Source organism: Myxine glutinosa, chromosome 8 (assembly GCF_964187855.1).
Source record: "Myxine glutinosa chromosome 8, kmMyxGlut1.1, whole genome shotgun sequence".
Classification (NCBI taxonomy): Eukaryota; Metazoa; Chordata; class Myxini; order Myxiniformes; family Myxinidae; genus Myxine; species Myxine glutinosa.
Genome location: NC_136268.1, coordinates 168,951,214 through 168,974,913, shown reverse-complemented (window position 1 = coordinate 168,974,913; position 23,700 = coordinate 168,951,214). Strand labels below are relative to the sequence as shown.

Below are 23,700 nucleotides of genomic sequence, written 5' to 3'. Positions count from 1 at the left end.
TACAAACCACGAGCACGGAGCTACAAGGCCAAAACATGTGCGGACGCCATGACACCGCACCCAACACGCCGACAGGTGGAGAGAGAGAGAGAGAGACAGAGACAGAGACAGAGAGACAGAGAGAGAGAGAGAGAGAGAGAGGGAGAGAGAGAGAGAGAGAGAGAGAGAGACAGAGACAGAGACAGAGAGAGACAGAGAGAATGGCGTTTATATATACACAAAGAATTAAGTTAAGCACCCCCCCCCCCCGTTTTTTTACAACCTCGCACATTACAAGTTTGTTGTCGTCAAAACAGTGTAATATACCCATGATATTGCTATATTTTCTGGAGAAGTGATATTATGGTCACATAAAAACATAACAATCATGCCGTTTTCAATATTTTATTCTGAATAATTTAAGGTGAAATTTTTTGGGAATTTTAGGCATATTTTCACCTCAATTTAAGTATGGAGCTATAGGTCCATCACGGACAGTGTGGATGACGTTTAGGTTTTCTAACGTACAGTCATTGTTCTGAGAAGACCTCTAGCGATCTTTGCGTCAATAACGTGTGTAGGACCCACGTGATCGGATCACTGACTCAACCCTACGTCTCATAGACCCTGTAAGCCGTCGTATGCGTTGCTGTGGCAGGTTGTTCCATTCCCGATGTAATGCACGTTCCAATTCATCCAGATTGGCTATTGGAGGGACCATCTTCGCAATTTGTCGTCCCAACATGTCCCAAACGTGCTCGAGGGGGTTCAGGTCAGGACTGTACGCAGGCCAGGGGATGGTTGTCACAGCACCTTGCTCCAGCAAGGCTCGGACGCGTCTCGCACGGTGTGGCCTGGCGTTGTCATCCATGAAGATGGGATTGACGCAAAGATCGCTAGAGGTCTTCTCAGAACAATGACTGTACGTTAGAAAACATAAACGTCATCCACACTGTCCGTGATGGACCTATAGCTCCATACTTAAATTGAGGTGAAAATATGCCTAAAATTCCCAAAAAATTTCACCTTAAATTATTCAGAATAAAATATTGAAAACGGCATGATTGTTATGTTTTTATGTGACCATAATATCACTTCTCCAGAAAATATAGCAATATCATGGGTATATTACACTGTTTTGACGACAACAAACTTGTAATGTGCGAGGTTGTAAAAAAACGGGGGGGGGGTGCTTAACTTAATTCTTTGTGTATATATAGATGTCTGAGTATTTATGATTAAAGGGCAATTATTATAGAATGTCTATCCTCAAACAATTGTGTGATGTCGGCAATATGCTCCGTTTTTTGTATTGATAATCATGTCATAATCTTCTACGATATAAGAGAGCCTTTGGTCTGTGTCTCTGTCTGTGTCACCATTTTTCTCATAGATGGCTGAACGGATCTTCATCAAACTTTCAGAAATTCATCAGTGACTGCTTTGGAGTGTTGCAGGCAAAAAAAAAAAAACGTTAAAAAATAAAGTGAAAAAATATATATTCGGATTTGAATATCTTGAAAAAATATATATTCGTTTTTTTGGATTAAAAAAAAACAAAAGTCGCTCTATCGTGCCTGAGCCTTTTTGATTAATGACAACTATATACAAGTACACATTCGCATAAATAAAGACAAAACAATCACCAGACATTTGAACACAAATAATAAAACAATTTCAGAAGTGTTCAAAATTAGTGGAAAGGCTTCTTCTTCTTCCTGAACGTCATCATACTTAACTCAGAAACGTGATGAACGGCACATTCACCAGAATATATTCAACAAAAAGGTAAAATGATGATTTGATATTTGTGATGGATTCTGATTTGGATGTAATTGCTTTTACATTATATTTGCCCTCATTTCAAATATGTTAATGTTTCTTTTTCACTTGAGCAACGCCAGGTGCTCCAGCTATAAACGCTTATGTACTTTACTCGGGGTACAAATACAAATACAACTTTGGCTGGGGGTAACATAGGGTATGTGGCCGTGGCCTCATTCGGGAGTGTGGGGGACTGGGAGAGGGGCGTAAGTTCGCTATGTAAATGTGTACCGTGCAGCACCACCTGGTGATGGTGGCAGAGGGTATTACAATTTCCTTTGCTACCTGGGCAACACTGAGGTTATGAAGCACTCTTTGCATGGGAAAATTTTTCCTCCTTCCCTTTCCCCCCTTCCCCAAAACGGAGGAGCCTGTCAGCCACCCCCACTCCCCAAAAGATGTATATCTAATATATCTTTCCCTCTCCCCCCCCCCCCCCCCCACCCCCTTCCACTCCACCCACTCCCTTCCTCACCCCTCCCTCTTTTGCTCCACCTTTCCCCCTCGGCAACGCCGGGTACTCCTGTTAATCTCTTATACTGAGTTGTAATAAGTAAAACACCTACATTGAAGTGCTATAGCAAGAGAAGGTTAATGATCCGCAATTAATCTCAAAGAAATTTGTTAGTGATGGTTTATCGACTTATTGATTATTTTGCTTCCTTAATCTGGGTTCTCAGCTCTCTGTCGCATTACAGCAGAGTGACTGGGTTTGGAGTGGAACACCTGGAGGGCCTAAGTGGGAAACACGTTCTTGGTTCATCATCACAGCATGCAGATGCTTCAGAGAGCCTCAATTGTCCTACCCATTCTACTTACTCCCACATTCAGGTTTGGCTTGCATAGTTAGTCTTGTGCTCGCTGCTTGCGTTTGTCAATGTTTCATGTTAAATATCCAAGATAATGTATTTATTATATATGTAGCAGTCCAGCAATTAGTCGACTCTATTGTTAGAAGGGTTAAGATGAAGCAATGGTTGTTGATTATTGGCATGCATACCACTATATAATGAGTATTATTGGTACCGTTATGCTTTTGCTAATATCAGGAAGGCATTGTAGATTGCCTCTCTTAGTCTTTACAGAAACCACCATGTTCCCCTGAACCCCTGCCACCCTTTGTTTTGGTCAAAAGTGACTATCATTGAGTCTGCTTTCTCCAATTCAGCTTTGACATTCATTGTTTGAACAGACACAATGTGTAGTGTCAAGAGGGAAGAGTGGGGGTTCAGAAAGTCAATATATTTGCATCATTAATGTGAATCACCTTTGTTAAGAAAATTCAATATAAAGGTTCCATCGTTTACATTTTTAGCCGCGTCGCCGACGCTGCTCATAGAGTGCCCTCTGCTGTTGTTGTTGTTGTTGTTCTTCTTGTTCTTGCAGAGAAGACAAAACCTCAAAGCTCCACCCATTCTGGGAACCATAGCTCCACCCATTCTGGGAACCATAGCTCCACCCATTCTGGGAGAGCCTTCATATAAACAAATATCCACCATTTTATTAACTCGCATAGCTTTGAGGCCTGTTTTGTAGGCCCATGGTGTCTTCCTCTCTCACACAGTTTTATTTCAAATCAAATTCGATATATCATTTCATTTTTCACAGTCGCTAACATAGTTTTAGACTCGGTTGAAAAAAAACGGGAAGAAAATCCGATGAAAGTTGCCCTTTATAGAACGAAATGAATTCTCAAAGGCCTGTAACTTCAAGTCCATTGAGATTTTTTTTTTTTTAATCGCGGCATGGTCAGTCATACACCGCCCGAAATAACAGACGGGAAAATGCCGAGATATATATATTTTGTTTAAATCGCGGCATGGTCAGTCATACACCGCCCGAAATAACAGACGGGAAAATGCCGAGATATATTAAAAATTCGTCCATTTGATGACAATCGTCACGATGAAATATTTAATTTATACGTCGTCACAATAATGTGGAGAGAGGAGCATAGCTTCGTTCACGTGTCGCCACATACGGGAAATTGCCGAGATATATTTTCACTTTGCACAAAAATAACATCAAGTAATCGAATCAATAGGAATGACCTGTGCCTATAACATCGACGTTATAGGCACAGCTGCATCCAGGCATTGTGTAACATCGACGCGGCTTTTGTTTTAATTAAAACTTTTTGCACTTGTTTCCCAAAAAAAGACCAATTTTTGCTTTCCCTGTGTACCATGCAATGTATTGTCAAGTACCCAAGTATGGTCGGACCAAACTAGATAAGTGAGATGAGGGCTGAGGGCTGAGTTACTCACTGCCTTGATGCACCAACGTGAGTGCACCAGTTACTCCGAGGGTAGAACGGTAGATTATGATACAGGTGAAACCAACTATGAGGAGGCAAAAGGTGATTTCATAAATAATATTTCTTAATCCCCACTGTTCACCTTTAAAATACTTATTGTAGTTAATACTGATGAAAAGAAACACTCAATGATTAAAATCCACAGATTAAAAAACACGTTTCACAGATTTGAATGTAGTTATGCATCAGCCTAAACTTTCATGGCTGTAAGTAGAAGAAGAATGGGGGTTCTGAGGATTCTACCCAAATGCAAAGTGAATGGGAGGGAGACTTTTAATTCCACACCTCGGAATTTTATGCTCCCACCCACAGTCCCCTTTAATCCCCCTCCATTCCCCACCCACCTGGCAGCACATCATATTCTCCCCCTCTCCAATCTTGACATATTCACACTTTGAATTATTTTTCTCCATCCCATTGATACCTTTATGACTCGTATAAACCACTATGCGGAATTTTGTTCTTCCACCACCTCAATCGTTGGCATAATGGTATTTTTACATTAAACCCATATGGAGAGTCAATGAATACCTGTTTATGTTCTATTTTAGACAAGCGCTACGCCTAGGTCCCCCATCGGGGAAGTGATGTGAGTTGACAAAGTGGAACACGCAGAAAACATGCGATGATATGATATTTCGCTCACAAGGGTCAGACAAACATGGAGGCGGCCATCTTGGATTTTGACTTGGCGACCCAATTTTCAATAGCGTTCTTCCTTATGCCGAGATGCACCCACACACCAGAAGGTACTTCGCTTATTTTTCAAGTTATTTCGCTCACAAGGTTCAGACATATATATGGTGGCGGCCATCTTGGAGTTTGACGTGGCGACCCAATTTTCAATAGAGGTTCTTCCTTATGCCTAGATACACCCACACACCAGATTAGAAGTTGGTACTTCGCTTATTTTTCAAGATATGCAGCTTACAAGGTTCAGACATACATGGCATCAGACATACATGGCGGCGGCCATCTTGGATTTTGACGTGGCGACCCAATTTTCAAGTGTTCTTCCTTATGCCGAGATACACCCACACACCAAATTAGAAGTTGGTACTTCGCTTATTTTTCAAGATATTCATCTCACAAGGTTCAGACATACATGGCGGCGGCCATCTTGGATTTTGACGTGGCGACCCAATTTTCAATAGCGTTCTTCCTTATGTCGAGATACACCCACACACCAGATTAGAAGTTGGTACTTCGCTTATTTTTCAAGATATTTCACTCACAAGTTTCAGACATATATATGGTGGCGGCCATCTTGGATTTTGACGTGGCGACCCAATTTTCAATAGCGGTCTTCCTTGTGCCTAGATACACCCACACACCAGATTAGAAGTTGGTACTTCGCTTTTTTTTCAAGATATTTCGCTAAAGGTTCAGACATATACATGGCGGTGGCCATTTTGGATTTTGACGTGGCGACCCAATTTTCAATAGCGTTCTTCCTTATGCCGAGATACACCAACACACCAAATTAGAAGTTGGTACGTCGCTTATTTTTCAAGATATTCATCTCACAATGTTCAGACATACATGGCGGCGGCCATCTTGGATTTTGACGTGGCGACCCAATTTTAAACAGCGTTCTTGCTTGTGCCTAGATACACCCACACACCAGATTAGAAGTTGGTACTTTGCTTATTTTTCAAGATATTCAGGTTACAAGGTTCAGACATACATGGCGACGGCCATCTTGGATTTTGACGTGGCGACCCAATTTTTAATAGCGTTCTTCCCTATGCCGGGATACACCCACACACCAGATTAGACGTTGTTACTTCGCTTATTTTTCAAGATATTCATCTCACAAGGTTCAGACATACATGGCGGCGGCCATCTTGAATTTTGACGTGGCGAACCAATTTTTAATAGCGTTCTTCCGTATGTATGCCGGGATAGACCCACACACCAAATTAGACGTTGTTACTTCGCTTATTTTTCAAGATATTCATCTCACAAGGTTCAGACATACATGGCGGCGGCCATCTTGGTTTTTGACGTGGCGACCCAATTTTAAACAGCGTTCTTCCTTATGCCTAGATACACCCACACACCAGATTAGAAGTTGGTACTTCGCTTATTTTCCAAGATATTCAGGTTACAAAGTTCAGACATACATGGCATCAGACATACATGGCGGCGGCCATCTTGGATTTTGCCGTGGGTTGCACCCACACACCAAATTCGAATGCGGTCCTTCGCTTACGCACACATGCACACCCGGACACACGGACGGAGGGGAACGCCATAGTCCCCCTTTCGCTACGCTGTGCGACGGGGGACAATAATCCTGTACGAACTGAATAAAATTAATTAATAAGTCATCTTCTCTCACAGGAAATTGTATTAGAGATGCAAAATGAAAATACGTCTTTTGCCACAATTTGGGGTTGAAATTATTGATTTGTTTGAAGACCTTTTGAGCGACCAAGACCCACAGACCGAGTTATACCATGATGACCCAGCAGCCAGGTTTTACATTAGAAACTCACAAAACCCTGAAAAACAGATCTACCTTGATGGTTCTCATTGTATGACTTATCTTGAAGACCAACTTTTCAAGATGTTTCTTGATGAGCCAGAATACGAGTTTTTCCTCCGAGACTGACAAATTTCTGAAAATTGGAAAAAGGGATTTTTCCCTGATGGTCCACAGTCAAACTATGTGAGACCCACACAATTTCTGAAAATTGGAAAAAGGGATCCACCTTGGAGACTTGGAAAGCTGGTATATTTTGGAGAATCAAAAAGTGGTTTCTACCAAAAAGCCGATCTGTTCTAAAGCTATCGACGTTGTTCTTCGTTGGATGGTGCTTGATGAGAGGTAAGTTCAGTCGATTAGAAATAAATTAATTATATATTATTTAATTCAATATTAGATAAGTAATATATTATTTTATTTTATTTTCAGCAATACTTCCAAGATAAGTGAAGTACCAATCAGTACCAATCGAAGTTGTACCAATCAGTACCAATCGAATAAGCGAAGTACCAATCCGAGATCTCGCGAGATTTCGAGACGACGTCACGAATTTTTCGAAGCTCCACACGGTCTCCACGTTTTCAAAGTTAAGTCTGTTCACAATTGTAACTGTATTTTATCTTTCAGCGTGTGAACTTATAGTGAGCCCCTTAGATGTTTCTCGGTGTTTATCTTTAATAAATTAATCGTTTGTTTGCCGCGCGGGGTGTGAGGCCTTGCAGCCTCAGGATTCCCCCGTCGAAGTTTGTTTCTTCCCTTGCTCGTTTTGCTAGGTTTTTTTATTTTTCCCTTCTCCCCCACACTTTCACTGAACATCTACTATTTATCTAACGTTGTAACCCCCACCCCCCACCCCCCCCCCCCCAAAAAAAACAAAAAACTTTTATTTCCATTTCTCCTCGTGTGCTTTTGCCTCTGCCCACGTGCGCTGTCTCGCCCCGCCCCCATTTTCCCCTTGCCTTCCACATTTTGCCCTGTTCAAGTGACTCGTAGTCGTCGCTCTAGGCTTCCTCTCCCCATTGGTATTTTTGTGAATGTAAGATTGTTCTTCACAGTTCTGTTCAAATATGTTTAAACTTTCCCCTTCAGTGTCTTATTCAGTGGTTTATTACAACACGCTGTTTTTCTTCTTATTTAAAAGGCTCCTTTCAATTTCCTCTTCAACTCATTCCATTTCAAAAAAATATTCAATCTCTTATGATTCCAAATCACTCCATGCTCTAAATTCTCATTCATTCCATCCCTCCTCCATTGTTCTTAAACGAATCGCTAACTTGAAAATCACAACAAACCCAATTTGTTATATATGTTCATCTTTCATTAATCATCCACTTTCTAAACTCCCCACTTGCCCCTCCCCTCCGAATCTCCCCACTTGCCCCTTCCCTCCTAAACTCCCCCCTTGCCTCTCCCCTCCTAAACTCCCCCCTTGCCCCTCCCCTTCAAATCTCCCCCCTTGCCCCTCCCCCCCCTAAACTCCCCTCCTAAATTCCTCCCTTGCCCTTCCCCTCCTAAACTTCCCCCTTGCCCCTCCCATTCAAAACTCTCCCCCAACCCCTCCCCTTCAAATTTCCCCCCCAACCATCCCTCCCAAATTCTCCCTCCTCCCACCTTCTTCTCAAAGCTGCCTCCTCCCCACTTCGTCTCCCTTCTATGTCATACCTCCACCTCCCCCAACCTTCTACTTTCCTCTGCCCCCCCCTCAAACAAACCCTCACTGTGTAGTGGGGGGGCCAATGTTTTCCCGTTGAATTCAAATGTTAATTTGTGGACACTGGTTGGGTTGTCTTTAGGGATGATAGAAGTTGTAGAAAAAATATGTCTCCATTTTTTTCAAGTTCTTTATAGCGGCCATTTTGGATTATCAAAATGGCGTTTGTTGAAAACCGAAATTGTCATTATCTTGGCTTCTAAATGACCTAGAGTGTTAATTTTGGTGTCCAAATGTACATATTTGCGGATACTTAATCCAATAAACACACATTTATACACCTACATATGATCAAAAGGGTTCTTATGGCAGCCATCTTGGATTTTCACGCACTTATGCCAACACATATATATATATTTTTCCATCATTTTCACTTCTAAATCACATAAAGGCTGGACTTTAGTGTTCAAATGTACACTTATAATGTCTTTGTGCAATATTTTTAGTTGGCAGTGTTCATTGTTACATTGAAGGATCTCCATCCTCCTCATCATCAGTGTTATCGATTCCCATGGGGCGCTCCTGACCCGTGTTACCACACACCTCTTCATCTGCCCCACACATACACATCTCAGAACAGTTGAGATGCTGAGACCTGCATGAGCAGTGAGACATGCATTGGGTCTTCTTGCAGTTACATTTGATTAGATGTGTGATGGCAGCTGGGGCTGGAGGGTCCTTGGTTGTGATGGGCACCAGCTGATCTCCTTCTGCTCTCCATCCATGTTCTGTTGGTTGTGGAAGCTGGGGGTGCGGTACATCAGCCTGATGCCACACCATGGCCTGGAAATGTGCACGAGCAATGGCTTCATGTAAAGCTCCCCGTGTTGGTGGCAGCTTCTGTGCCTCTAGCTGTTTCTTGGTAAACAGTCTCCACCTCAGCTTGCCCACATCCACAACTGTAGTACGAGGCTCATACAGCTGGCATACAAATGCCTCAATGTCACTTTCTGTGTCAGCTCTCAGCTCCTCAGAGGCCCCAAGGTCATGAAACGCAGATACCACCTCAACAGAGCACCTATTGAGGGCTTGCCAACATGTGAGCTTTCCCTTGCCGGCAAACCGACCAGTCTGGTCTGCTCCCGTGAATGCATGGAATCCTGGTAGGGCTGCAGCCTTCCTGACACCAAGTTCATGTACTATTGGTTCCAGTGAGATTTGCCTCTTCTTGTTCCCCACACCCGTGATGAAGTATGTGTCTTTGCATAGTTCATGGTACCGGTGGAGTGCTAGGATGAATACATCAGTATCAGGTGACTGAATGTACAGCTGTGTTGCACCTCTTCGGACGGCATCTAGACTGTGAAGAAAGATCCTCGTATCAGCCTCCTCCTGGGAGCTACGGAGATGCTGTACATCCATGCAGTTGGAGAAGACATCCTGCCTTGAAGTGACGATGAAGACCTTGGTAGTCCCCTCAAAGTGACACAGAGCTTTCTTTGCCAGATAGACAGTTAGCTCATCTTTGGTGTTGGTGTGCGACAGGAACTGTTTTGCTGTCAGTTTCCCAATCGGGGTGCTGTCTTGAACGTGGTAAGCAGTGGGCGGCTTGCCACCTTGGCGCCTCTCCCGTGTGGCCTCTTTCAGTGAATTTGGCAGATCATATCGGTCAAACACGAGGTGGACTTCATCATACCCGTTGGTCTTGCAGTCCAGTGTTGCATTGAAATGGCCAGCCCACTGGGCACATGTTTTGACCCATTGTGGCTTACCCATTGCTTGCACTAATGCCATGCCGTCTATGACAGTCACCTTCTTGGGAGGGGGTGGAGTATGTTCAGGATTGTCGTCGTCTGGCTGCTGACCAGTGCCAGTTGACTTCTTGGGTAGATCTTCTAGGATGCCCATGAGCTTGCTTTTGTCTGTGCATGGTAGTAGTGTCCCAGCCATTGCAAAGAGGGTTCGTGGAAGCGCGGTGAATTCATATTGACCTATGGCATCCTTCAAGTTGATCTCTGGTCGTGAGCGGGCCACGATCAGCATGCGCGCAAACAGTGACCTGTCGTCTTTCAGCTCTACAACCTTGTCTGCCAGTTTGTGCTTCACAGCTTTCCTGGCACTCTTCCACATCTTCAGTTTGACCTTTCCCATTCTGGCCCAAAGGTTGATTTCATTTGTGTTGATGCGCTCTGCAACAAACGTGTTATACGCTTTCTGACCAATCTCATCTTGGTTGCAGACATCCTTCTGTACTTCAGCTGGCATCACCACCTTGGTGATGATAGTCGTCAGGTCTTCACCCTCATGCGTCATGGGATTCATGGACTCTCTGATCACATTCTTCAGTCGACGAATGCTGTCTTCCTGCCGAGCCCAGACTGTGGTTGATAGGTCGTGGTGCTCCTTGCGTGTAGCTGATTGTGAGCCAGCCATCTGACGGGCTTCTTCAGCAAGCCTACTCAGCTCTGGTGCTGTCAGAAAGAACCTTTCGCGGGCACTGGCATTCTGGGTAATGCCCACAATACCCCCTGTCACCTTCATGATCCTGTTGATGTGCTCCAGTGCATGGTCCACACCTACAGCACAGAAGGGGATTTCATTCTTATGGACACTGAAGTTCCCATCCATGAACTCTTGGTAGATCCCTGGATCTGTCATCTTCAGGGCCTTCATCTCTGCAAGGTACCGGGGAGTCAGCCTGGCATATTTCTGTTTGCCATGTGCAAAGAAGTATATGCACATCTCATCCAGTGAAGACAGGTGAAGCTCAAATTGTCCATCACGGGTGGCACGGATGAATGTGTATATCAGCATTATCATCCGCATGTAGCGTCGCACAAACTTGAACAGTGGACTCTTGGCTTCTTTCCTCTCATCAAACTTTGCCATGGCCTCCAGGACTTCGTTTGACTCAAGGACAGCTAGCATGTTGTTCTGCGCGCTTGTCATCTCCTCTCGGTTGTGTAGATGACAGCTCTGGGCAACCTGTTGTGCTGACTGGGTACATGGGCCCCTCAGATGGGGATGCTCTTGGAAGAATTCGTCCACATAGAGGTCGAAGAGGGCTTGGACAGTGGTGATGTGGGCCTCCAAAGCCCTCTTCATGTGCTTGGCTTCCAGTATTTGTCTGGTCGTTGTTGGGCCATAGATATCAGCCTCAGACCAAGCCTCGTCAAGACCACTGTCCTCTATGGCATTCCCAGCAGCCCTCAGTGCAGCCATCACAGTGTGCATCTCCCCTAGTCGCAGTACCCACTTGCCTTTGCAGTCATCTCTGGTCATCTCCAGCTGTTTGGCTCGCTCATACAGGGCCATGTCTAAGGTGATCACTGTCTTCCTATCGGGACCCATGACCATGCAGTTGATTTGCTGTGTCTGTTTCAAGACTGTTATCAGTGTTTGCCATTCATGGGCTGGTGCTGCTACCAATGGCAGGGCGTTGACCTCTGTCAGAGGCTTCGAAGAGGAGAGCAGTGAGTTGTAGGCTGTCCAAGTTGGGATATCGTGATGCTTGATCCTACTGCCAGGTGGTTGTTTTGGATCGTGGACGAGTGACCCAACAGGGTCAGCATGCTGGGGTTCTGCAGCTTGCAGCTGGTCATCTGGTGGGATGATGTCGTCTTGTACGTCCTCAGCTTCAGCTGTTCGCATGATTGTGCGTGAAAGTAGCCACACTGTGTCCGTCGCAGAGTACGGCTTGGTGACATCTGGGTTTGACCGTGTCTTGAAGCTATACGTGGTACCTGTGGCAGATTGTTTGTTTGGTGCTTGGCAAGGAACAAAGTCTGGAGCAGTCAGAACCTTGAGTGAGCGGTGTCTGGCCTTTCGGTCATGTAGTGTCAGTGTTCTATGTTCATCTGTGGAGGGTGCATGTTCCCGTCGTTGGTAGAGTGCCCAGGCTGTAGCATGGAGTGTCCGCTTCCCATCAGGTGTGTCTTCATTGAAGTCACTGTTGTCCACTGCAAAGAAGACAAACGTCCCTATGCGCATGGTTCTTGGAAAGTATACACCCTGTTCTGTCGTAGACTCTATGACTGAGTTGGCCAGCTGTGTCTCCAACCGCAAGATCCGACTATAATCAACAGACAGACCGAACCCATGCAGGAAATCCAGAAGCTTCTTGTTTCTGGTGGACTGATGGACTACAATGGCAACGGCAAGCTGCTGTGGCCATTCTAAGCGATGGCGGAATGGTGCATCTGGCTCTTTGGGCTTGTACGTGACTTGGCGTTTTGACTTGTAGCCGTACATGATGTTCTGACTGATGGTTATAACATCTCGATGAATAGTGGCTGAGCGCATAGTCTCTGGCTCAATGCTCGTGGCTGGTCCTTCCAGTAGCCAGCGGAGGAAAGCATAGAGTACTTTGGGTACATGCTTTTCAGCATCATCAGTGTTCATTTCTCCTTCAAATTGCCATGGGTGCTTGTTCTGACAAGCAATGGCACTGCGGAGAACAGAGGCACTCTCAAACAGTTGTTCGATGTTTTTTTCATTTGTCTTCGTCATTGCATCTTCGACAGCTGCATCACGCACGGCAGTGGAGAATACACAGTCTGACTCGTTTCGACGTTTTGGTTTCATGAAGTGAACGTCATCAATGTGAGAGTTGATTTTCTCCTTCATGCCTTGGGTAGTAGGTGATGGGACATTGTGCACACCATTATTGTCAAGAATCCTGGAGTAAACCGACTTCAGGTCAGACATGTTGAGAATTTCACCAGCTTGGAGTAGAGAGCGAACAAGGCTGACAAACTCAATGTCTGCGGCTATTTTGATAACATTAGTTTCTTGCAGTATGTGTTCTTTGTCATCACTTGATGTCCCACTCTTGGGAGCACGTTGGACATTCTGCACCCAGCATGGGAGATGATACTTGACGTCGATCGCATGAGCATCATGTGCACTGATGGCAGCACTCAGCTGAACTTTCCACTTGTGGTTGCTGCCTTCTTCAACAGCTTTCTTCAGCTGTTTACCTGCGTTGAACGTGCATACAACATGTACACTTTCCTTAGTGACCTCTTGACAGAAGAAACAAAGGTCTCTGTTGAATGGAGTTGATGATGAACGTGTGAAGCGAAGAGTCTCGTCTTGCGTAGAACCTGAGGTACTTGCAGCGGCAGGTGCAGAAGAAGGACGTCCACACCTCTTATGAAGATGCTGGGTGTCGCCATGTTCGCAGGCTTTCTGGTGGCGAACTCTAGCACGCTCCAGGTGAGCAGTGTTGCATGTAGATCCATAACATGCCCGGTGCCACTTTGCTTTATTGTTCCTCAAGTCAGTGGCAGTGAAACAGCTTAATCGTTCGCTGATCTGTTTGAAGTCGGCATCACCATATCGTGCCCTCTCCTGGATGAACTGGAGAAACTTTGCATATGAGCCCAGTGCTGGCTCAGTCACTAGTGCACCTTGGGGATCCTGGCACTGAATGCAAAGTGTGAAATCAGTTTCTTTCTTGGTTTTCTTGCTTTTTGGCTCCATCATAGCTCAGGGTCACGAATCTGGAACATACAAATAACAAATAACAATTAAGATAGATGTGCATTAAGTTAAATTTTGGACACTGGTTCGGCTGTGCCATAAAAACCTATTTTTATCCCTTGTAGGTTATTAAAGAAGGTTTCATTCAATTCTCTATCCCCAAAAATGTACAACTGGACACCAGAATCGAAACTCTAGGTCATTTAGAAGCCAAGATAATGGAATTTTACGTTTTCGACATCCGCCATTTTGAAAATCCAAAATGGCCGCCATAAAGAACTTGAAACAATTGGAGACATATTTTTTCTAGAACTTATATCATCCCTAAAGACAGCCCAACCAGTGTCCAAAAATTAACAAGCAATTTCACCGGGCATTTCAATCTGCTACATTGGCCCCCCCACTAGTGCCTCATCCCATCACCATCAAACCTTTCGTCCTCCTCATCCTTCCCTTTCTTGTAACTCTTCTGTAATCTCTGACACACGATCAACTGCTCTTCCTACATCCCCCTCTCACCCTTCATCTGACCCTACCCCTCCCCTCCCCTGTCCTGCACCCGATGCTCCCCCTCTCTCCTCACTAACGGTATGGACCTCAAACATCCGGGGCCTTCGCTCAAACCTGATTGATCTCTCCATTCAGGTTGCTTCTGACAATCCAGACTTGATCTGCTTAACAGAAACTTTCCTCCTTCAGGATGTCTCTGATTCCTTAATATCTCTTCCTGGTTACTCCCTCCTCCGGTACGATAGACCTGAGCCTCGTCCTCGTGGTGGGTGGCTATCTTTATCAAAAACTCTCTTCCTCACTCTCCCTGCACTGCCCTCTCTCCACCCCACCCACAGGAGTACCTCTGGCTACGGCTTCCTCTTCGCTCCCTCCTTTTGTTCATATGTGTTCTGTACCGTCCTCCAAACAGTGATGACTCCATTTACATTTCGCTGTCGGACAACATGGACCAACTTCTATCAACTCATCCAAACTCTCTCTTCCTCATATGTGGCGACTTCAACTGTCATCATGCCAGCTGGCTGGGTGTGGGTTCATCTCTCACCAGCCATGGCACCTCAGCAAAGGACTTCTGTGACTCATTGGGACTGAAACAATCTGTCAATTTCCCGACCCGGATCTCAGTCAATGGAGTGTCTCCTCTTCTGGACTTGATTATGACTAACTTCCCTGCAAATGTCTGCTGCTCTTCTTCTGCTCCAATCGGTTCTTCTGATCATGTGCTTGTTAAAGTGGACATCTCACTGGCCATTCTCAGAGAGCCTCCTCAGCACCGACGAGTCTGGCATTTCACTCAGGCCGACTGGCACGGTCTGCAAGCAGCCATCAATCAACTGGACTGGTCTCCCATCTCTAATGCCTCTGACATCAATTCTTCCTGGGAATTCTTCCAAAGCAAACTGCTCTCTCTCATGCACAGATTTATCCCAGCTCGTCTTCAGTTGTCTTACCCTTCCTCCCGTCCATGGTACACTGAATCTTGTGGTGAGGCAGTTGCCCTGAAACAACTTGCCTTTGCGTCTTGGAAGGCAAATCCAACTGAAGGCAATCTCAGTTCCTTCCACCAAGCTCGAAACAAGTGTGTTTCTACCCTCAGGAGTGCCAGGAAGCACTATCTCTCCACACTCAAGATTGAAATCTCAAACCTGTCTCCTTCCTCCAAATCCTGGCGGTGTCTGGTCAAATCCGTTTCTGGTGTTTGTTCCCCCTCCATCCCCTCCCTTACCCCAAATGGCTACACAGTTGACACCGCACGTGACAAAGCCGAATGCCTCAACTCTGTGTTTGCCTCAAAATCTTGTGTCCCAAACCCATCTCTCTCTCTCTCTGTTCCCACCTTTCCCAGTCGAACCCAACTGCTCCTGGACTCTGTGTCCTTCTCTCCTGACAAGGTGGAGAAGTTTTTATCAAACCTCACCTGTGATTCTGCAACTGGACCAGATGGCATCAGCCCACGGGTCCTAAAATCCTGCTCTTCCGCTCTATCTCACCCTCTCTCTGTTCTTTTCACCCTCTCTTTTGCTCAAGGTCATCTGCCAGCATCTTGGAAATCAGGAAACATTACAGCTTTACACAAAAAGGTGCAAAAACAGATCCTTGCAACTACAGACCAATCAGCCTGGTCCCAATTATCAGCAAAGTCATGGATTCCATCATTGCTTCGGATATCAAATCCTTCCTCTTCTCCAATGGCTTGATCTCTGATCATCAATTTGGATTCAGACCAGGTCATTCTACTCTGGACATGTTGCTTCTGCTGTCTCAACAATGGATGGAGGTCCTCAATGCCAAACAGGAAATCAGAGCTGTCTCACTTGACATATCACGTGCCTTCGATACGGTCTGGCACCCAGCTCTGCTCACCAAACTCACCTCCTATGGTGTTCATGGAAATCTCCACTCATGGCTTGCGGACTTCCTCTCTGGTCGTAGGCAACGTGTGGCCCTGAATGCATTTCTCTCATCTCCCCTTCCTGTTCTGGCTGGAGTTCCCCAAGGTAGTGTTCTGGGCCCTGTGCTATTTCTGGTCTTCATCAATGATCTCTCCGACTCTCTGGAAAATCCTCTCTATCTCTTTGCTGATGACTCCACTATCTGCCGCTCCATTCCTCATCCCTCAGATCGGCAGTCTGCAGCCTCCTCACTCTCTGCAGACCTGGACAAAATCACAGACTGGTCAAACAAGTGGAACATGTCTTTCAATCCTGACAAATCTCACACTCTTACAATGTCTCTCCGAAAGGACCGACTGGAAAACCCTCCCATCTACTTTCTCAACAATCCTCTCCAAGAAGTTCTGTCGTTCAAGCTTTTGGGTCTCACTATCTGCCATGATCTTTCTTGGAAAAACCACATTTCCAAGCTGGCCTCCAAAGCCAGTCGCCGACTGGGCATCCTCCGTCGTGCGAAGTCCTTCCTTGGCACACCTGAGCTCCTCGCCACATACAAGGCTTTCATCCACAGCTCAATGGAATACTGTTCCCCCCTCTGGGCTGGTGCTCCTGCCTCACACCGAGCTCGACTTCACGCTGTTCAGGCCAAAGCTTTCAGAATCATTGGAATCTCCTGCGATGAAGTCAACTCCGAGGGCCTTTCACTCACTCACCGCAGGCAGGTTGGTGGTCTTTCTGTCTTCTACCGACTCCTCTCCAGCCTTGCTCCCCCAGCTCTCTCTGGGCTCTGTCCCCCCAATATTCCTTCAGGTCGCACAAGATCTGCCTGCAACCCTCTCATGGTTAAACTGCCAAAATCTAGGCTCTCTGCTCACCTTCACTCTTTCATTCCCCTTTTCTCCCGCCTCTGGAACAAACTCCCCCACTCCCTTCAATCCCACTCCTCCCTCCAGGTCTTTAAAACAGCTGTTCACCACCATCTCTTATCTTCCCCCATCCAAAACCTTGATCTTTTCTACCCCCAGTAATTCATCCCAGAGTCCTTGCAGTGTTCATATGTTTTATACCTCTCCCCAAGTCCTCCCGATGTCCCTGCTCTCAAATGTTGTGTTTGTGTCCTTCCCCCTCTCTTACCATCTTGTCTGCCGCTCCCCTTGTTTTTTGTGTTTTGTGTGTCAGTTTGACTTTTTGTGTGATGAATGTTAGCTCTTTCACGAGCCTCGATCTTGTATCCAAAAAAAAAAAAAAAAGCAATATCAAGAAAGTTCTGGGAAGAATGTGCTGGAAAGTTCTTCCTCCCCCTTTCTACTTTTTCAAACTTGAAAGGACAAAGTTCACTCTCAAGACAAAATTGGCAGAAAAGAAAAAAACGTATTCAAAACTAGAACAACACTCTTCGACATCACGATGTCGACCGATATGCCTCCACCCACATTAGTACATCATTATAATACTTGTACCGAGTTTGATTTAAATCCATTCAGCTGTTCTCAAGTTATCACATTTTTACCTGACATGACATCTGACCTTTGACCCCAAAATTTAATCAGTTCATGTTTACATCATTATATATACCTGTACCAAGTTTAAATTTAAATTCCTTCAGGTGTTCACAAGTTATTACATTTTTATCCGACATGACCTCTGACCTTTGACCCCAAAATCTAATCAGTTAATCTTTACATCATTATAATATCTGTACCAAGTTTAAATTCGATCACTTCATCTGTTTTCAAGTTAGACCTATCACAGACTTTTCCCTTTGACCTCTTCACCCCAAATTATAATTATCGGTTAATCTTTACATCATCATACATACCTGTACCAAGTTTGACTAAGATCCCCTTCAGCCGTTCTCAAGTTATCATGGCAATGAAAACCTATCATGGACGGGCGGACAGAAGGACAACCTGAAAACATAATGCCTCCGTCGACTTTGTCGGTGGAGCCATAAAAATATATGATTGAACTATTTAAAAAATAAAAATAAAAAGTCTTGGGTCAGGGATGGGATGGGTTTGGGTATTAAATGTGAGGGTTAGGATTGGGGTTGGGACAGGCTGGGATTTTAAATGTGAGGGTTAGAGTTGTCTCGGGATAGGTTAGGGATGGGACAGTTTGGGATTTTAAACGTGAGGGTTAGGGTTGGGATTTTTAATAATAATAATAATAATTCATTTTATTTGTATAGCGCTTTTCATGAAGCCCAAAGGCGCTTTGACAGAGTGCTAAACATAATGCATAACAAAACATAAATGTGAGGCATATGTGCATAAATGCATAAATAAGTGCATAAATGTGAGGGATCAGGATGGGACAGGTTGGGATGTTAAATGTGAGGGTGATGGATAGGTTGTTGTATAAATGTGAGGGTTAGGGATGAGATTTGAATAAACACAGTTCCTTTGACTTACAAATTTGGTGTTTAAATGTGAGGGTGAGGGATGGGTTAGGTTTGGGTTTAAGTTATCATAACCAATACCTCAGCAGATGCCACCTGCTCTTCACCCTGGACTTGGTCCTCCTGTCCAGAGGTGCATAAGTAGAGGAATGTGAAGCACCAGCCTATTGCTTTCAAGGACATTATCTGCTTTGGTCTTGGTTTAGGATTAGGTAAAGCAGATGCCCAATGTTACACACCGCAGACATCGTCCTCTCGTGTCCAGAGGTGTAAAGTACAGGAATGTGAAGCACAAACCTATTGCTTTCAAGGGAATCATCTGTTTAGTTTTGTTTTCTGAAGTTCCTGTGAATAAAATGAACCCACAATTTATTCTTCCTTTAAATCACATAACTTACAAGTCCAAGGAAGTGTATCTAAAATATCAACAATCTTAAAGAGTTCATTACACCATCGTTTTGTATAAACTTTCTCAAAGTGTGATTTCCACCAATGTATTCTTACAGTATCACCAACCTTAAAATTGAGCTTTCTTGAGTTACTCTCCTTTTTGATTTCGAATTTTGTACATGTTTGATGGTTTTGATTTTGTTGAGGAATGAACTGTATTATAGTAATTTTATACAATACCCTGGTGTTGGGCTAGCGGCGAGGGTGCCAGCTTAGGATCCTAGGATCCTGGGTTCGAATCCCGGTCGATCGCTGAATTAACGCCAGGGGGGTCGACTCAGCCTGTCATCCTTCCGAGGTCGGCTAATTGAGTACCAGTTCACTGGTAATTCCCTGCTTGTCGTAAAAGGCGACAAAAAGGGTTGGCGGCAGGAAGGGCATCCGGCCGTAAAACATTGCTTCAAAAAGGGGACCAAAAAACAACAACAACCACGGTCCCCGAAAAAGGCCAACCCCCGCTTTGCGGGGAAAAATGGCCTCTATGACCCTGAATTATAGGTACCCATTGTTGATGACCGAGGTGAGTGAATTTTTTATATAGTCTCGCTTTCAAGGTGCGATTAAAACACTCAATAACAACTGCCTTTCCTTCATTAAAGGTGCTGTATAATGTGATACCATTATCTTTAAGAAATTTTATAAATGTTTTGTTATAGAACTCTGTTTCCTCATCAGTCCATAACTTCTTTGGTTTCCTTTTGCTTTGACGAAATATTTCACTGAAAGCTAACATAAGAGTATTACCCCTTTTGTTTTTCAAAGGAACAACCCAGGCAAAGGAACAACCCTTTGAAAAACAAAAGGGGGAGGAAGAGAAAGTTGGGATGAGTGGATCGAAGTTGGTCCATGTTGTCAGACGGCGAGATGTAAATGGAGTCATCACTGTTTGGTGGACGGTACAGCACACATATGAACAAAATATGGGAGCGGAGGGGAAGCCATAGCCAGAGGTACTCCTGGGTGTGCGGTGGAATGAGTGCTGTGCAAGGAGAGCGAGGAAGTTTTTTTTATAAAGATAGCAACCCCACCACCAGGATGAGGCTCAGGTCTATCATACAGGAAGAGGGAGTAACCAGGGAGAGATACTAAGGAATCAGAGACATCTTGAAGGAGGGAAGTTTCTGTTAAGCAGATGAAGTCTGGTTTGTCAGAAGCAACCTGTATGAAGAGATCAATCAGGTTTGAGCAAAGGCCCCGGATGTTTGAGGTCCATACCATTAATGAGGAGAGAGAGGGAGCATCGGATACAGAATGGGGGAGGGGGAGGATGGGTCGGGTAAGATGATGAAGAGGAGGAGGTAGGAAGCGCTGTTGATAGTGGGTCGGAGATTGCAGAAGAGCTAGGAGAAAGGGAAGGATGAGGAGGCCAAAAGGTTTGATGGTGATGGGATGAGATGCAGTGAGGGGTTGTTTGAGGGGGGTGGGCGGCAGAGCAGGGAAGAAAGTTGGAGGAGGTAAAGGTATGAGTTGGAAGGGAGAGGCAGTGGAGAAGAGGCAGCTTTGGGGAGGAGGTTTGAGAGGGGAGAATTGGAGAAAAATGGAGGGTGGGGAGATTTGTAGGGAAGGGGTGAGGGTGGAGTTTTGAAGGGGAAGGGTGAGGGGGAGTCTATGAGGGGAGGGGTGAAGGTGGAGTTTAGGAGGGGAGGGGTGAGGTGGGGGAGTTTTGAAGGTGGAGTTTAGGAGGGGAGGGGCGAGGAGGGGGGGATGGTTTAGGAGGAGGGGTTGAGTTAAGGAGGGGAGGGGTGAAGGGGAGTTTCGGAGGGGTGAGGGGGGAGTTTAGGAGGGGAGGGGTGAGTTGGGATTTTAGAAAATGTTGGACGATTAATGGAAAAGGAACAGTTATTGCAAAATGAGTTTCTTGTGATTTTCAAGTCGGAGATCCGTTTGAAAACGTCAAAGGAGGGGTGGAATGCAGGTGAGTTTAGGGAATGGAGAAAGGAAGAACTGTAAGAGATTGAATTTTTTTTTAAATGAAATGATTTGATGAGCAAATTGAAGAAAGCCTTTTAAAGAGGAAGAAGCATAGCGTGTTATAATATACAAATGAATACAACACTGCAGGGGAAAGTTTCAACATTTTTCACTTCATAAACCCTATTTAGAGGTTTGCTTAAATCGAATTGATTTTAGTAATCGTGTGTAAAAATAAGAAATATTGGTGTTTAATAAACAATTTTGATCAGTATCTCTTTCTCTGCACGTTATGAATGCCCCGCATACCAACTTGAGCTAAAACGCATCAGGAAGATAACAGATTAGTACTCCATTGTTTTAGCTAATATTCGTATTACATTCAGAGCATGTGTGCTGGGTCTCCATAGATCTTCCTAACAGTGACGGGGGAAAGGCAACACAGGCCAGTCATACATCACAAAAGTCCTGAATGTAATCTAAATGGTAAAGTACAGGCATAATTAATCTGTCATGGCCATGTTATAAAAGTATTGGAACCTAGGAGGAGATAATATTTTTATAGTCTAAAATATGCATCTTCATTTTACAGTTAAAATGTCACAATCTGTTTCGATTTTCTCCATAAAATTAAAGAAATCATTTTCCCATTTCTTAAATAGTATGAGTGCTCGTAACATCCATTTTCGTTCATTCAAACTCTTGTCCTTGGACACTGATCTTGGTCGAAATTGCTCTCATAAATAATATACAGGATAGACAAAGTTTTATATTTGTCTTCAGCTCTAATTAATAATTACTTTCTTTGCTTTTTACGCCACCCTTTTCATGCATGTTCCAATAAACAACAAAAGGTGTGATATTAGAGTCTTGACGTTTTAACAAGGTTTGAACCAAAACACCTCTGCCGGTGAAGCATTTTGCTGCAGATCTTAAACTTATTATATCTGCTCTTTAGGGATGTGTGAAGTGCAAGACATTCCAGAAATACACTGCATTGTTTCTACTAAATCCATATGAAGCACCTGGATAAAACACCTTGAGATATAATGCAAATGGTAATATGACATGTTTAAACCTGTAGGATGCCATTCTTATATGGCCATTTATAAATCCAGAACAAAATGTGTTTACCAACGTAATCCAGAACCTGGTGTTGGGCTAGCGGCTAGGGTGCCGGCTTAGGATCCTAGGATCCTGGGTTCGAATCCCGGTCGATCGCTGAATTAACGCCAGGGGGGTTGACTCAGCCTGCCATCCTTCCGAGGTCGGCTAATTGAGTACCAGTTCACTGGTAATTCCCTGTTTGTCGTTAAAGGCGGCAAAAAGGGTTGGCGTCAGGAAGGGCATCCGGCCGTAAAACATTGCTTCAAAAAGGGGACCGAAAAACAACAACAACCACGGTTCCCGAAAAAGGCCAACCCCCGCTTTGCGGGGAAAAATGGCCTCTAAAGGTGGTTATATATATATATATAACGTAGACCTGAAATTGCTGTTGCTGTTGCCATTTTCTTTGGGCAAACAATGCAATCTGTATTCGTTACTTTGGACTTTAGCCTTGGTTTAAAATCCAAATGGTTTTGAATTTGACCTGGAGCGATGACGATATTTTAACTTCCGTATTCTGAAGCACTCACTTAGGAAGATGTCTACACAATTGCCTCCTCTTCTCAAAAGACACAGTGGGATCCTTAACGTCCACCAAAAGGCATCAACCAGTGAAGGAAGATGGCTCAACCGTCTTTATGTCTTTCCAATGGCCAACGTGTACATCAATCCAATACACTGTTTGTGAAATATCAGTCAGTGTGACAGATGATAGCTGGGTCGACATTTAAATCAACATTTGGATATTATGTACATACATCATTACCCTACCTCATCAGATGAAAGCAGAGGTAACGTGTCCTTATTTACATGGATACATCAGTGTAGTTCCAGGTTGCCCCCCAAAATAGGTATTTGCTTTCTTATCTGACTACACACACAATTTTGATGAAACTTGACCACAACCTGTCACCCATCATGTACCAAAGTTTGTTCATGGAGTTAAAAAAAAAAAACGGGCCCGAATGGGGTTTACGAGGAGGGGGGAGGGGGGGTATTTGCATTCTTCCCAAATAGGTATTTGCATTCTTCTCTGAAACTACACACACGATTCCGATGAAATTTGACAACAACCTTCATCACCCGTGATGTACCAAAGTTTGTTCACGGTATTAGGAAAGTGGGAGTCGAATGGGGACTATGTGAGTGGGGGGAATTGGTGGCCCCCCCAAAATAGGTATTTTTGGTTTTTTTCAAGCGAGTCTTATGATTACATTGGTATGATTGTACATGCTGCGCTGTCTTATAGAAACCACTGCAATTGGTTTAAAATACCGTGATAGTGTTTAAAATACTTTTAGTCGGTGTGGTATACTGCTTTATTCTACCAGGTGAGTGCCCAGGAGGTATTGCTCCTACACTTTGTATTATACGATGAGGGTCCAAAATGTTCTCGGCCGAACATAAAAGTGAAACATGCATGTTTTGAGTATGCTCGGATGTTAGGCCGATAGCTTTTTGAACCATCTAACACTATGTACAGTACATAAAAGTTGGCATTAGATATCTAACAAATGAGCTCTGAGAAACTCTTTATCACATCTAGAGGTTATGAGCACTGGCTTGATTACTTAAACATGGCCACATGAATATCTTCCTCATTTTTCAGACTGTTGACTATGAACAGAAGAAGATTCTAGCGACAAAAGGTTAGTTTGCAAGACCTCATTTTTTGTGGGG

General features: G+C 44.4%; 1 protein-coding gene across 1 annotated transcript in view; it reads left to right on the top strand.

Annotated features, from left to right (window-relative positions):
- The window catches only part of BICC1 (BicC family RNA binding protein 1), a 564,931-nt gene that overhangs the window by 480,724 nt on the left and 60,507 nt on the right, over positions 1-23,700 (top strand). The window contains 1 exon segment of the mRNA XM_078784015.1: positions 23,630-23,669. Within this exon segment, the coding sequence (XP_078640141.1) occupies positions 23,630-23,669 (40 nt within the window).